This window comes from Primulina tabacum, chromosome 3, assembly GCF_025594145.1.
Source record: "Primulina tabacum isolate GXHZ01 chromosome 3, ASM2559414v2, whole genome shotgun sequence".
NCBI classification, from domain to species: domain Eukaryota; kingdom Viridiplantae; phylum Streptophyta; class Magnoliopsida; order Lamiales; family Gesneriaceae; genus Primulina; species Primulina tabacum.
In genome coordinates, this window is record NC_134552.1 from 28,124,873 (window position 1) to 28,140,891 (window position 16,019).

The window sequence follows — 16,019 nt, forward strand, 5'->3', positions numbered from 1 at the left end:
ATTATCAAAAGGATTAGCAACCAAATATAACAATTCTGTTTCGATCCTCCTCTGATCATCTTACTGCTGATCAAGAATCGGTTCTGATTCATTCTTAAGTCATACATGTTTCCAATCAAATCAGATATTCAGGTAAACATGTATTTTCTAAAGTAGTAAAACATACTGAAATGCTAGCGTGCAAGAGCAGGAAAGAAAACTCAATCTACTCCGCTCACTCTTTTCTAAGTCAGTCTAAGGAACCTACTGCTCTGATACCACCTGCTGTGGGAACCCGGACGCTAATTCATCTTCTTAATCATTATTAGGATCAAATGTAACAATTAAGTAAACTGGGTCATAAATTTTTTTTTTAATGTTGAACACTATATAAACAAGTGTACAATTTCTATAACAAAGTAGGCCCATCTTATTCAAATCACATGATCAAGTTAATATCTACAACATGATCCATAAGTACAAGTCTTGTACAAAAGTAATTCATAACAAACTACTGTTCATTACTATATATCAAGTGATGGAAATCAACTCTACTTCTAGGTCCGAATCTCCACGCTAATCTCAATCTCTCATCCTCTTCTCGACCCTGATCCTGTCCCATCTATTGTCATGCACACATACAAACACAACAATAGCCGGATAACTCCGGTGAGAAATATATTCCCAGTATAAATAACGTATACATGCAATCATATAAACAGATATAAAATCATGGAACAATTATCAATAACATGTATCATAATCTGAAAGACATGAATCGATATAAAACTGTAAATCAAAATCTTGACTCATAATCTCTGACTTGACTCTTCTCTAATCTTGGGATCCCGATCGAATAAGAACGCAACATTCTCCCACCTACTCTCCAAGCTAGATGGTGGTACGTTCTTATTCCAAGACTTTGGCATTCTATATTCAATCTCTACAATAGGAGTCGATCTACTCCTAAGCACATCGATATCACCAAATGTCCAGTGACTTGGCACCTCTGCCAATGACATGGCACATCTGTCATAGACTCAATACATGCTTTACTATAAATAAATAGACTAAGCATATCAATCTCATCAATTGCAAACATCAATGCAATATAATAAAGTATGTGGTTTTGGGAAACTCAAGTCGACTCTAACTCGAGTCGTATCTTCCCGGTTTAACATTGATTTATACCTTTCTTTTTGTAGATCAATCTGATCAATGAAATCAATATCGGTCTGGATCTGATCGTTCTTCGAAGTCGTCAATACCCACTCTGGAATGACATATTCGAGAAGTACAATATCAATATACAACCTAACCAATACTGGATATAATCAGAACTCAATCTAATTCTGTTTCGACGGCATAACAACACAATCTCGATATACCCAGCAATACAATATCAGCAGATACAAATCATAACTCTTAATCAATCAACAACATAATCTGATACCAAATCTGTATATTCTCAATCAAATCAAATCTGAAAATGATAACACTTTCATACGGTATCCGTTCTTCAATCTGATTTCGATTATACAATTACTACAATCTCGGAACAGATAATATCAGTCATATCATGATTTCTTCAATATCATATTTTCAAATCATAGCGAAACATAATAAAACTTGCGAACTTCTGAAGCTCTTATCGATAGAATCACAGTACTGAACTCGGATTGAAAATCAGACAAACGGATCTTTCGCAACTTGAATTCTAGTATTAAGATAACTTGAAGCTTTCCATGGGGTTTTTTCGGTTCTTTACCTCGACATCTAAATGGAATTGAATGAATTTTATTTATATATCATGCATGTTTCAAGCCATGTGGCTTAATCTTCAAGCTGCATTTCTCGCGCATTATGCGCGACCTTCCCCGCGCATATGCGCGAGAGCTACTGGCCTCGGCATTCTGAGTTCTTCTGCTCGCGCATGTCTTGGCACTTGACAATTCTACAGGCTCGCGCATATGCGCGAGGTTCTCTGCCCTGCTCGCGCATATGCGCGCCTCGTGTCGCGCATATGCGCGAGGTGTTCTGTCCTCGCACATATAACATGCTTCCTCACTCTTGTCTCGGTGCGGTCCTTCTAATCGCAACAATTCATAATCAATAATCGCAGATTAACAGAATAAAAATCTCGGGCATTACAACCAGATGAACATGAAGAGTGCATTTCTGAACGGTCAGTTGCAGGAAGAAGTATATGTTGAACAACCACCAGGTTTTGTTAATCACTCTCTTCCTGATCATGTTTATCATTTGAACAAAGCCTTATATGGTCTTAAACAAGCTCCAAGAGCTTAGTATGAAACTCTTTCAAAATTCCTAATTGATCATGATTTTACTGTTGGATCAACTGATAAGACTTTGTTCAAATTTTCAAAGAATGATCACATTTTACTTGTGCAAATATATGTTGATGATATATTTTTGGTGAACTAACCCCAAATTATGTGTGAAATTTGCCAAGTTAATGGAGGAAAAATTCGAGATGAGTATGATGGGTGAACTGACATTTTTCCTTGGTCTGCAAGTGAAGCAACTGAAACTGTATTTTATCAGTCAGACTAAATATACTAAGGAATTGCTTAAGAAATTTGGCATGGAAACATGTTCAGCTGCAAGTACTCCCATGAATTCATCAATCAAACTAGACAATGATCAAGGGGGTATATCAGTTGAGACGACACTTTACAAAGGTTTAATAGGTTCATTATTGTATCTAACTGCTATTCGTCCTGATATTGAATTTGTTGTTTGTATGTGTGCTAGATTTCAGGCAGATCCTAAGCAATCGCATTTTTCAGCTGCCAAACACATTTTAAAATATCTTAAAGGCACACAAAATGTGGGCTTATGGTATGTTAAGGATTTTTCTTTTAATTTAGTTGGATATTCAGATGCAGACTATGCAGGATGTAAGCTAGATCGTAAAAGCACCAGTGGATCATGTCAGTTTCTAGGAGACAGACTGATTTCATGGTTCAGCAAGAAGCAAACATCCATAGCAACTTCCACAACCGAAGCATAATTGTAACAACCCCCTCTCATGACATTGAAGTTTAAAAAGAAAAACATACGCGGAAGCATTTAAAATTACACAGGAAAGAACAATAAACCATTTACATCAAAAGCATTTTAAAAAATGATTTAACATAAACATTAACTTTTGTAGTATCCCAAAAGAAATCCACAAACTAACATAAGTTTTACCCCATAATTCATTTTACAAAATATGACAATATTTAAACTTCTCATGTTCACCCAAAATAGAATAAAAGTGACATGATCAAAAGTCTTTCCCATTGACTTTTATATGACTTCTTCCCCTTGGACGATCCGCTTCAATTCCTTTTGTCACCTGCATCACATGATATTAACTGGAATGAGATAAAACTCAGTAAGCAGAAAGCTATACGTAACAAGTACATATACATGTGGTTGGTTTGAAATATAGATATCGCAATGACAATAAACAATGAAGCAATGGCAATGGACGATAAATCAATAGCAATGAACAATGAATAATACCATCTTAAATGAACAATAGGTAGCAAAGCAATATAGATGGTATTTCATGGCATGAATTATAGAAAAGGAAATGATAGTTCTGTGACCTGTGGATAGTATCTCTTTGATATATAAATATATCAAAACTGTGAGAGATACTCATAATCATGTGATTGGCCAATGACATGCATGAGTTACGATCATTCCTTGGCTTTAATCATCGGAAACTTCATTGGGACATTTTAGCAAACACTTGGTAAGCAACAATAGAGTACTAGCTCCTTATCAATGGATTCAATGATATTCTTGGCTCAATGAACAAATAACAATACATACATCAATAATCTAACAATGGAAGGAGCTAGACATCAACAAACATGGGTTATATACATATATATCACGTGAGCATTAGAAGGAAAAGCTTCTACTTACAACCAATCCAACAATATGGTGGCTATGATAAACTTGAATGATTCCTACAAACATCAACACAATAATAACCAACAATCATCAACATTAATCTAAGAAATTCATCAACACCCTTCAATCATCCAAACCCTACTTAACTCCAAAATAATAGAACCCTTACCTGGTAACTTGAAGGAATAGGTAGAAATCACTAAGAATACAACTAAAATCCTTGCACTTGGTGTAGACATTGAAGGAGAGAAAACTAGAAAGAAAATGGCATGAATCGATTTTAAGGAAAAGGGAGAAGGTTAGAATGAAGTAGAAGCCTCTAAAATCATGTTATAAGCCTTCAATCCCTTAAAAACGTGTTTTAAAAAAAACAATTTCGCATGTCTAGCGCCGCGGCGCCACTAATTGGTGTTGCGGTGCCTGCTTTACGGCGCTGGGAGCGCCGCGGTGCTGCCTAGGAAGCGCCTAGGCGCCAGGGTTACGGCCCTGGCAGCGCTGCGGCGCTGCCACCTGCACTCCACAACAGTGCTCTTCGCACAACTCCAACAAAGATTGCTTCCGAAACGACTCTTTCCTTCATAATCTGGAAAAGTGGTAAACAAGAAAGTTGTAGCTCTATGTCTTGGCTTGCATCTCCAATTAGCCTCATGTCATTTGAAGGTCTGAGTAAAATGTTATGCTCAATCTCCCAACATGTGTCAATATAGAAGCAACTGATACACATGACACAATTCGGGCAACTTTTGGCTCGTCTCCACTAATGATTTGAACAAAACTCAAAACATGAAAGTTATAGCCTTATATCTTATCTTTCCAATGAAAGTGGCCTAACATCAATTGGATCAATATACAAAACATTATGCTAAAAACCACAACTACTGCCACATTTTTCATACCGTTTCTGCGCTTCAATTTCCTATTTGGCTTAAGATCAACTTTCTATTCTACCCATCCACTTCCATAATCATCACCAACTATGAACATGATTCCAAAACAATAACCATAAACAATGACCATATAACAATCATTCCAATAAACATATTTACAACCATCACAATATCCATAACCATAACCAATAATCATTTCCACCATAACCATTAAAATATTTAAAACCATATCTTATCACCATAAATCATAAATAACACTATAAACTATAACATGACAGAAAGGTCGGGATATTATAATCTCCCCTCCTTATAAAAATTTCGTCCCCGAAATTTGCTTACCGTCGAATAAAGTTGGATAACGATGTTTCATCTCCTCTTCCGGTTCCCATGTTGCCTCTTCAATAACATGATTCCTCCAAAGAACTTTGACAAGGCCAATTTCTTTATTTCTCAACACTTTAACTTTGCGATCAAGAATTTGAACCGGCATTTCCTCATAGCTTAGGTTAGGCAAAAGATCCAATGAATCATACCGAAGGACATGAGGTGGATTAGAAAGGTACTTACGTAGCATAGAAACATGAAATACGTTGTGAACTCGATCCAAGTCCGGTGGCAATGCAAGACGATAGGCTCGGTCTCCAATCTTCTCAAGAATTTCAAATGGCCCAATATATCGAGGACTTAACTTACCTTTCTTGCCAAATCGCATAACTCCCTTGAGAGAAGCTATCTTAATAAATACATGATCACCAACCTCGAATGCTAAAGGTTGTCGTCGAACATCGGCATAACTCTTCTGTCGAGACTGAGCGGTCCTCATTCGTTCTTGGATCAATGCCACAACATCTGCTGTTTGTTGAACCAACTCCGGGCCCAACATCTTCCTTTCACCTACCTCTTCCCAAAACAAAGGAGATCGGCATTTTCTTTCATATAAAGCTTCATAAGGTGCCATGCCTATAGAAGACTGGTAGCTGTTATTATACGTGAACTCCACCAAAGGCAACTTGGAATCCCAACTTCCCGGGAAATCAATCGTACAAGCCCTTAGCATATCTTCAAGAATTTGGATAACCCTTTCTGATTGACCGTCGCTTTGAGGATGGTAGGCGGTACTAAAAGCCAATTTCGTTCCCAAGGCTCTATGCAAACTCTTCCAAAATTCTGATGTAAACCTTGGATCACGATCTGAAACTATCGATACCGGTATTCCATGAAGTTTCACAATTTCCTGAATATAAGCCTCAGCATATTGATTCATAGAATACGTCATCTTGACAGAAAGAAAATGTGATGACTTGGTCAATCGATCCACGATCACCCAAATAGAATTGAAGCCTTTCTGCGTCCTTGGTAACCCAACAACAAAATCCATAGTTATGTACTCCCACTTCCATTGCGGTATAGGCAAAGATTGCAACAATCCCACCGGTCTTTGGTGCTCAATCTTAACCTGTTGACAGGTTAGACATTCAGAAACAAATAACATGATATCTTTCTTCATACCTGGCCACCAGTAAAGACGTCGAAGGTCTTGATACATCTTGGTACTACCAGGATGTACAGAATATGGCGCTGTATGAGCTTCAAGAAGTACATCTTTTCGAATGTCATCACCTATAGGAACACATATTCTACCTCGAAAGGTCAATAACCCATCACGATTCGACCCAAACTCTGAAACTCCTGTCAGATCACTTTTTCTCTTCAAATCTAATAACTGAGTGTCCAACTGTTGTTCCTTCAAAATTCGATCAAATAAGGTTGAGTGGAGAACTAGTGCAGATAATCGAGCAACTGTACCTGAAGATACCAAATTGATCTCATTTCTTTGCAAATCAAACAACAAAGGTTTAGAAATCATGGAACCCAATAATGAACTTGATTTGCGACTCAAAGCATCAGCAACCACATTAGCTTTACCAGGATGATAGCTAATGGTGCAATCATAATCCTTTACCAGTTCCAACCATCTCCGCTGCCGCATATTCAATTCCTTCTGCGAAAATAAATAACTCAAACTTTTGTGATCTGTAAATATTTCACATTTCTCACCATAAAGGTAGTGTCGCCAAATCTTTAAAGCAAAAACCACTGCCGCCAACTCCAAGTCATGAGTGGGATAATTTTTCTCGTATTCCTTCAACTGACGAGAAGCATATGCTATCACTTTTCCACGCTGCATCAGTACTGCACCTAACCCCTGCTTTGAAGCATCTGTATATACAAAAAATATTGAGTACCACAAGGAAGTACTAATACAGGGGCAGGCGTTAACTTATCTTTCAATGTTTGAAATGATCGTTGACACTCAATGGTCCATTCGAACTTTGTTGCCTTCCTTGTCAAACTCGTTAATGGCAAAGCTATCTTCGAAAAGTCTGCTATGAAACGTCTGTAATATCCTGCCAAACAAGGAAAACTATTTACCTCTGAAACTGTCTTTGGAATGGACCATTGCTTTATGGACTCAACTTTGGATGGATCAACAGATATTCCTTCTTTCGAAATGATGTGGCCCAAAAATGCCACCTGCTCCAACCAAAACTCACATTTCTTTAACTTGGCATACAATTGCTTATCCCTCAACAGCTGCAACACAATCCTTAAATGCTCACGATGAAGTTCTCGTGTCTTTGAGTAGATCAAGATGTCATCAATGAAAACAATGACAAAAGTATCCAAATACGGCTTAAAGATACGATTCATCAAATCCATAAAAACTGACGGAGCATTGGTTAGCCCAAACGACATCACCAAAAATTCATAATGGCCATACCTCGTTCTAAACGCAGTCTTTGGTATGTCCTCCTTTTTCACTTTCAGTTGATGGTAACCGGACCGAAGGTCAATCTTTGAAAATATTGCTGCTCCTTGCAATTGATCAAAGAGATCATCAATACGTGGCAAAGAATATATGTTCTTCACGGTTACCTTGTTGAGTTCTCGGTAGTCAATACATAATCGCAATGATCCATCTTTCTTCTTTACGAACAAAACTGAAGCTCCCCATGGTGAGGAACTAGGTCGGATAAAACCTTTATCTAATAGCTCCTGAAATTGAGTCTTCAATTCTTTCATTTCAGTAGGAGCCATTCTGTATGGAGCCTTGGAAATTGGAGCTGTACTTGGAATTAAATCAATAACAAACTCCACCTCTCGATCAGGTGGTAATCCAGGCACATCATCAGCAAACACGTCAGGATAATCCTGAACCACATCAATATCCTGTAATTGAAAATTACTTTCCTTTCGCACATCAACCACTGAAGCTAGGAAACCCATACAACCTTTGTGCAACAACTTATTAGCTTGAAGGCAAGAAATAATAGGAATACCAATCGAAAAGCCTAGACCAACAAACACATCACTATCGTAGTCATCGACCAAAAACTTCACCGTCTTACCCACACAATCAATGACCGCACGATAAGCAGATAACCAATCCATCCCCAAAATAACATCAAATACAACCATCAGAATAACAATAAAATCATCAAACAGTAATCTATTACCCACTTGTACGGGACATGCCTTGATAATATTAGTGGCACAAATTTCATCCCCAGAGGGCAACACAATATTGAAGTGTAATGGCATAACAGTAGGTTCAACAGATATAGAATGCATAAACATTTCAGACATAAAAGAATGGATTGCACCAGTGTCAATCAATGTAATTGCTTCTTTTCCGTAGACTAAAATATTACCTGATACCACCGAAGAATCAGGATTAACACTTTCCTTCGTCATAGCAAAAATTCTGCCTTGGACTTTTCCTTTGCCTGAGGAGAGAGGACATTTCAATGCCGTGCGCCCCATCTCCTTGCATCTAAAACATCGTCCACTACCCACCAAACACTCACCCTTGTGTGGCTTTCCACACTTAAAACATGCCTGTCGTTCAGTATCAGAAAAAGGTACAGGAGGTTTAGAGCGCTGCTCTATCTTACCCTTACCTTTGTGGCCACCACGAACATTTGCACTTGTACCTTGTCCTCTAGCTTGGAAAGTTTGTCTTCTTAATTGCCTCTCTTTCTCTATCTCTTGCTCATCATGCTCAGCTAGCAAGGCTCTCTCCACGATATCTTGATATGTGACCACCTTGGACATATGAACATCTCTTCGAATCTCTGGTTTCAAACCCCGAAGGAAATGTTCTCCTTTATCCTTATCGTTCTCAGCAATAAAAGGAACAAAAACACATCCTTCCTCAAACTTCAACGTATATTCAGTAACAGACAAAGCATCCTGTCTCAATTCCAGGAATTCCTTCACCTTCTTGGCTTTTACTTCGCTCGAGAAATATTTGGCGTAGAATAAATCTTTAAACTCGTTCCACTTTAATTCTTGAACATTAACTGTCACCTTGGTGGCTTCCCACCAGATACGAGCAGCTTTGACCAACATAAACACAGCACAACTTACCTTTTCTTGGTCAGTGAACTTCAAATATTCGAATATGGCTTCCAACGATTTGATCCATTCAAGAGCCACTAAGGGATCAGGGCCTCCAATAAAATCAGGAGGGTTCATACGTCTGAAACGATCATAAGCACCTTCAACAGAATTTTCCGTTCTGCCTTGACCTCTTCCTTGGCCACGACCCTGGGTCGTAGTTTGCATGCTCAATAACTGTTGAATTTGTTCGCCATGGACCTTTGCTTGCTCCTTCGATAACTTACTGAATTCATCTACCACTTTTGCAGTCTTATCGGGGGTCCTATCATCCCCTTCAATATTCTTTCTCTTGGGAGGCATATCCTACACAATTGCTCACTTTAACATAGATAGGAAGAAAGGATACATCAATGGCAATGAAATGGAATCAACTCTCAATGTTAAAATCAATAGATGCAGGATCGAAAACATACCGGATTGTCCTAGGTAGAAGAAGTCATATATGGTCCGAAGAACTTTCGCTCTGATACCAATTGTAACAACCCCCTCTCATGACATTGAAATTTAAAAACAAAAACATACGCGGAAGCATTTAAAATTACACGGGAAAGAACAATAAACCATTTACATCAAAAGCATTTTCAAAAATGATTTAACATAAACATTAACTTTTGTAGTATCCCGAAAGAAATCCACAAACTAACATAAGTTTTACCCCATAATTAATTTTACAAAATATGACAATATTTAAACTTCTCATGTTCACCCAAAATAGAATAAAAGTGACATGATCAAAAGTCTTTCCCATTGACTTTTATATGACTTCTTCCCATTGGACGATCCGCTTCAATTCTTTTTGTCACCTACATCACATGATATTAACTGGAATGAGATAAAACTCAGTAAGCAGAAAGCTATACGTAACAAGTACATATACATGTGGTTGGTTTGAAATATAGATATCGCAATGGCAATAAACAATGAAGCAATGGCAATGGACGATAAATCAATAGCAATGAACAATGAATAATACCATCTTAAATGAACAATAGGTAGCAAATCAATATAGATGGTATTTCATGGCATGAATTAAAGAAAATGAAATGATAGTTCTGTGACCTGTGACCTATGACCTGTGGATAGTATCTCTTTGATATATAAATATATCAAAATTGTGAGAGATACTCATAATCATGTGATTGGCCAATGACATGCATGAATTACTATCATTCCTTGGCTTTAATCATCGGAAACTTCATTGGGACATTTTAGCAAACACTTGGTAAGCAACAATAGAGTACTAGCTCCTTATCAATGGATTCAATGATATTCTTGGCTCAATGAACAAATAACAATACATACATCAATAATCTAACAATGGAAGGAGTTAGACATCAATAAACATGGCTTATATACATATATATCATGGGAGCATTAGAAGGAAAAGCTTCTACTTACAACCAATCCAACAATATGGTGGCTATGATAAACTTGAATGATTCCTACAAACATCAACACAATAATAACCAAAAATCATCAACATTACTCTAAGAAATTCATCAACACCCTTCAATCATGCAAACCCTACTTAACTCCAAAATAATAGAACCCTTACCTGGTAACTTGAAGGAATAGGTAGAAATCACTAAGAATACAACTAAAATCTTTGCACTTGGTGTAGAGATTGAAGGAGAGAAAACTAGAAAGAAAATGGCATGAATCGATTTTAAGGAAAAGGGAGAAGGTTAGAATGAAGTAGAAGCCTCTAGAATCATGTTATAAGCCTTCAATCCCTTAAAAACGTGTTTTTAAAAAAACAATTTCGCATGTCTAGCGCCGCGGCGCCACTAATTGGCGTTGCGGTGCCTCCTTTACGGCGCTGGGAGCGCCGCGGCGCTGCTTGGAAGCGCCTAGGCGCCAGGGTTACGGCCCTGGGCGCTGCCACCTGCACTCCACAACAGTGCTCTGCGCACAGCTCCAACAAAGATTGCTTCCGAAACGACTCTTCCCTTCATAATCTGGAAAAGTGGTAAACAAGAAAGTTGTAGCTCTATGTCTTGGCTTGCATCTCCAATTAGCCTCATATCATTTGAAGGTCTGAGTAAAAAGTTATGCTCAATCTCCCAACATGTGTCAATACAGAAGCAACGATACACATGACACACTTCGGGCAACTTTTGGCTCGTCTCTTCTAATGATTTGAACAAAACTCAAAACATGAAAATTATAGCCTTATATCTTATCTTTCCAATGAAAGTGGCCTAATATCAATTGGATCAATATACAAAACACTATGCTAAAAACCACAACTACTGCCACATTTTTCATACCGTTTCTGCGCTTCAATTTCCTATTTGGCTTAAGATCAACTTTCTATTCTACCCATCCACTTCCATAATCATCACCAACTATGAACATGATTCCAAAACAATAACCATTAACAATGACCATATAACAATCATTCCAATAAACATATTTACAACCATCACAATATCCATAACCGTAACCAATAATCATTTCCACCATAACCATTAAAATATTTAAAACCATATCTTATCACCATAAATCATAAATAACACTATAAACTATAACATGACAAAAAGGTCGGGATATTATAATAATACCTTTCTGTTGGAAGCTGCTGTGCACAACTGATCTGGATTCAGCAACAACTGAAGGACTATGAAGTCATTGCTAAAGAATCACAAATATTTTGTGATAATACAGGCACGGTTGCAATTACATACAATCCAGTTCTTCACTCTAGGACCAAGCATATCGATGTCAGGAATCACTTCATCATAGATCATGCTATGAAGAAAGCAATAAGGCTGGAATACATATCAGCTGAACAACAAGCAACTGACATCTTCACCAAACCTCTACCAGAGACTAATTTTTCTCATTTTCGCAATATTCTTGGTTTAGTTGATTTGCCTTAATTATATCAATGATATTGTTGTCATGTCAGTTGTTGTTAATTTTTATTCAGTTAGTCAAATATCAGTTATTAACTATTCAGATAGCCATCATCAGTTAGTTAATTTTTTATCAACTGATATCAGTTCATATGCAGATAAGGAAAGAACCATGAATCGAAACAACCATTTTATGATAAAATCTTTCACATATTACACGATTCAGTTCTCTTTCTATGACATCTAGCCAAGAGAACATCCAACTAGACAATGCTTTACAGGAAATTCTTATGTAGTCTTCCGAGAAGATAATTTTCTCAGTGCTCTCTGCTCTTGCATCAGCATCAACTCCAACAGACCTTCATCAATAGCAAGATCTGAAGTGTGGATCACATTAATGCGTTTCTTATACTTTATCTCGGTTGCCCTCTGTTTATCAGTAGCAACAAACCCATCTCGATGCATAGCTTGGAGGTCTTGAACTTTAGTCCAAGTGGACATGACTTTCTCAAGGACATAACTCTCCATAGCTTCCTTCTGTCTTTCCAGACGACGAAGTGCAACCAGAGAAGGAGGGTTGTTGAAACTGCTTGCTCTATACATTTGTGTTTAACTATTATTATCTAATGACTTTGCTCTTATTTATAGACAGAATATTATTGAAGAAATAGAAGAAGACGAAGAGACACTAGTCAACTAAAAGCCTTCAACTAATTCAGACTAAGCTTCTCTTACCCTTTCTTTTATTGATATGCATTTATTGAGGGGGAATATCGAATATAAAAATTTAACTGAGAAGACAATAGTCAGTTGGTCTTCAACTGAAATGACTCAGCTTACAATTGATCACTCAGTTGCTGACCTAACTGATCTTCTCCAATAAGTTAACTAAAAAATCGATAAATATTCCATAATAAGTGATGTGACTAATAATTACGCATTTAATCCATGTCTTTCAATGAATAGTGTTTCAAAACGTGGCCCCTCACAGTCAATTTAAATTTTACACGTGTTTTCATCACACGCACACTCGATTTTATTCAATTTTTTTTGGACTGACACGTGTCCATAAATTTGAACAGTCAAATACATATGTACTTATCCCCGCCTCACTTCAGTTTTCTTTTACGCGCATTTCAGTTTACAGAGCAAATCAATACACAAAACTTTCTCCCTCGCAGAAAACCAATCCCCCATAAATGACAAATCAAGTTCCGGCATGCATGTTGAATCCAATGGCTATCAAATTATTGTCTAGGACGAGGACATAAAGAATATGTTTCTCAAACTAGAGACTGTTGGACTCAAGACATTTCTGGGACTTTCTTCCCAAGAAATCTATCCAAAAGAGATTCAAGATCTCTATGCAAATCTATTAATTTCCGCTGATGGCAACTTCTCTATCAACGTCGACAATCAGTTGATGATAGTAGAAGAAGACTCCTTCAACAACTTCTTTCAACTACCAACTGATGGTCTGGCCAATATCTATGATGTGAAAACTTCTGATGTAGAGGAGATGCAAACTCTCCTATCAGCTGATGGACGGAAAATCAAAGTTTCCGATCCCAAAAAGGAACTGAAGCCAAAAATCCAGTTGCTGGCGGAGCCAAAGGGCTACTTGCCAAAGCTGGATCCTTTGCGGCTCTCACTCTAGAGAAATATCAAGTCATGACTGCTATCATGGCTGGGAAAAGACTGAATTGGAAATGTATCATCTTCACCCTTCTTAAAAACATGTTTCAGTCTTCAAAACAATGAAACGGATTTGCTGTGCCGCTCAGCTATCTGCTGAAAAGCAAGGGCTTAGTGGGTGACTTCTCTGAGAGGTCATCCAAATTCAAGATATTCAATGACAAGAGTGTTCAGCTGCCGAAGCTCAGGCTGGACATTTCGCCTGAAAAATTTATTAAGGTGAAAAAGGAGATTGGGACGAAGGAGGCTCACAACCAGTGAAAAAAGCCAAGAAGATAGATCAGAAGAAGACAATCAAATGAAAACTGATTGTCAGTGAAACTGGTTCTGAAAAGACTCATTCTCCTAAGATCGCCAATGTAACGTCCGAAAAAAAAAATCAACCTACGTAAACCACATGCATGCAAAATTATTTTAATTGCTTAATTGTTTTATTTAATTGATTTTAAATGTTAGCATGATGTTTATTATATGATTAAATGTATAATTGCATGATTAAATGATTATATGACATGTTTACATGAAATTAAGGATTTTACCCGAATATTCGATAATAGGCAGGGAAAAGGAGACCGGTGACGACCAAGACAATAATATGTATTTTTATTTAAATAATGGCAAGGCTTCCTAATATGATTTAAAAATGATTTAATTTTCCTAAAAATGTTGGAGTTCGAATTATTTTACGAGTCGAGCTCGATTTTTCCCGAGAAGCCGGTTTTGGGCAAACAAAGAGTTTTAAAATGATCAAAAATATTATTTTTGAGAAACTAATTTTATAAACTTTTATGTTTTAATTAATTAAGTGTTATTGGGCCCAATTTAATTATTTAAAGAAGGCCCAATGACCTTTAAACTTGCAAGCCCAAAACAAAGCTCATTAGCATGTTAATTTATTTACAAATAAGTCACTAGGCTTTGGAATCACCACAAATTCACACCCTAGCAGCCGTGAAACACACACACACAAACTTCAGATTTTTGAAAAATAGGAGGAAAGAAAAAGCCTGTGTTCTTCGTTGTCCGGTCGTCCAACGTCGCACCCTCGCCGAATATCTTATATTCGAGCGTTATAAATGCAAAGGCACGTTCCTAAACTCTTTTAAACACCATACAAATCATAATATGCTTGATTTAATTGTTTATGCATGAAAAATATGTGGGTTCGATTATTTTACGGTAAGTTGCGTATTTTCAAAGTTTCACGATTTTACGCTTGTTTTGAAAACGACTTTTGAATCCAATGGACACGCTGCCAATACATGATAAAATATGAAGGATTTATAGCCAAAACATGACATAATAATAGAGAAAACAAGGCTGGAATTGTCGGCTAAATATCAGAGATTGGGCCGAGAGTTTTTTTTTGAATAAGTGTTTGTATGCTTGTTGGGGTTCTAGTGGTTCGTTCCTTTTGCATGAGGCTTGGGGGCTGGCCAGGGCTGGTTGGGGGCTTGGCCAGGGTCAGGTTCGAAGGCTAGGTAGGGTCCTAGGGCGGCTAGGGTTCGAGCTTGGGGCTGGGGAAGGAGTCCACGCTGGTTGGGGCTCTTCTCGAAGAGTATTTCTGGTGGCCGATAATTTCAGGGTAGTGGCTCGCTAAGGGGCTGGGCTAGGTGGTCTAGACGGTGGCCAAGGATGGTCCAAGGAGGGTTAGGAAGGGCTGGGCTCGGTGGTGGCCCGGGTAGTAGCCTCCACATGAAGTTGACAGCAGCCGCGTAAGGAAGGGAGGGGGAGGCGCACAGCTTTTTCCTGATTCAAGGGGTTCGTTGCTTGGGTTCAGGGGCTGGACTAGGCTTAGGCGGGGTCTGGGCATGGTCCAGGGTCGGTGAGGGTCCGAGGTGATCGCTGGTTAAGTGGCTAGAGGAGTCCTAGGGTGGCTAGGAGTCTTGTAGCGTGAGTGGCAACCTTGTGCAGCTTCTGTTAACTTTGGGTGGTTCGTGCGTGAGTTTAAGAGGCTGGGCTTGGCTTGGTAGGGGCTGAGCGTTGTCCAAGGGTGGTCAGGGTTGTGTGGGCTCGGTGGTGGCTCGGCTGGAAATGGCCTAGACTAGATAGGAGTCCTATTGCACCAAGGAAACTCATACACACACACATGCAGAATTTAATGCTTCTGTCCAGGAGAGTTTGAGCGACTTAGGGGCTTGTCCTTTGGGTCAGGGTTGGTCCGGAGGGTGCCTAGGTGTGTTGGCTAGGGTTTGGCTTGAGG

At 38.3% G+C, this 16,019-nt stretch overlaps 1 protein-coding gene across 1 annotated transcript; it reads right to left on the reverse strand.

Moving 5' to 3' along the window:
* Positions 1 to 5,106: 5,106 nt before the first annotated feature.
* On the reverse strand, positions 5,107 to 9,563 carry LOC142538634 (uncharacterized). The gene is made up of 6 exons (XM_075643948.1): positions 7,841 to 9,563; positions 7,582 to 7,675; positions 7,140 to 7,207; positions 6,954 to 7,019; positions 6,309 to 6,605; positions 5,107 to 5,966 (listed from the first exon to the last, which is right to left on the reverse strand). The coding sequence occupies exons 1-6, from the start codon at positions 9,561 to 9,563 to the stop codon at positions 5,107 to 5,109; spliced, it is 3,108 nt and encodes a 1,035-aa protein (XP_075500063.1).
* Positions 9,564 to 16,019: the final 6,456 nt, after the last annotated feature.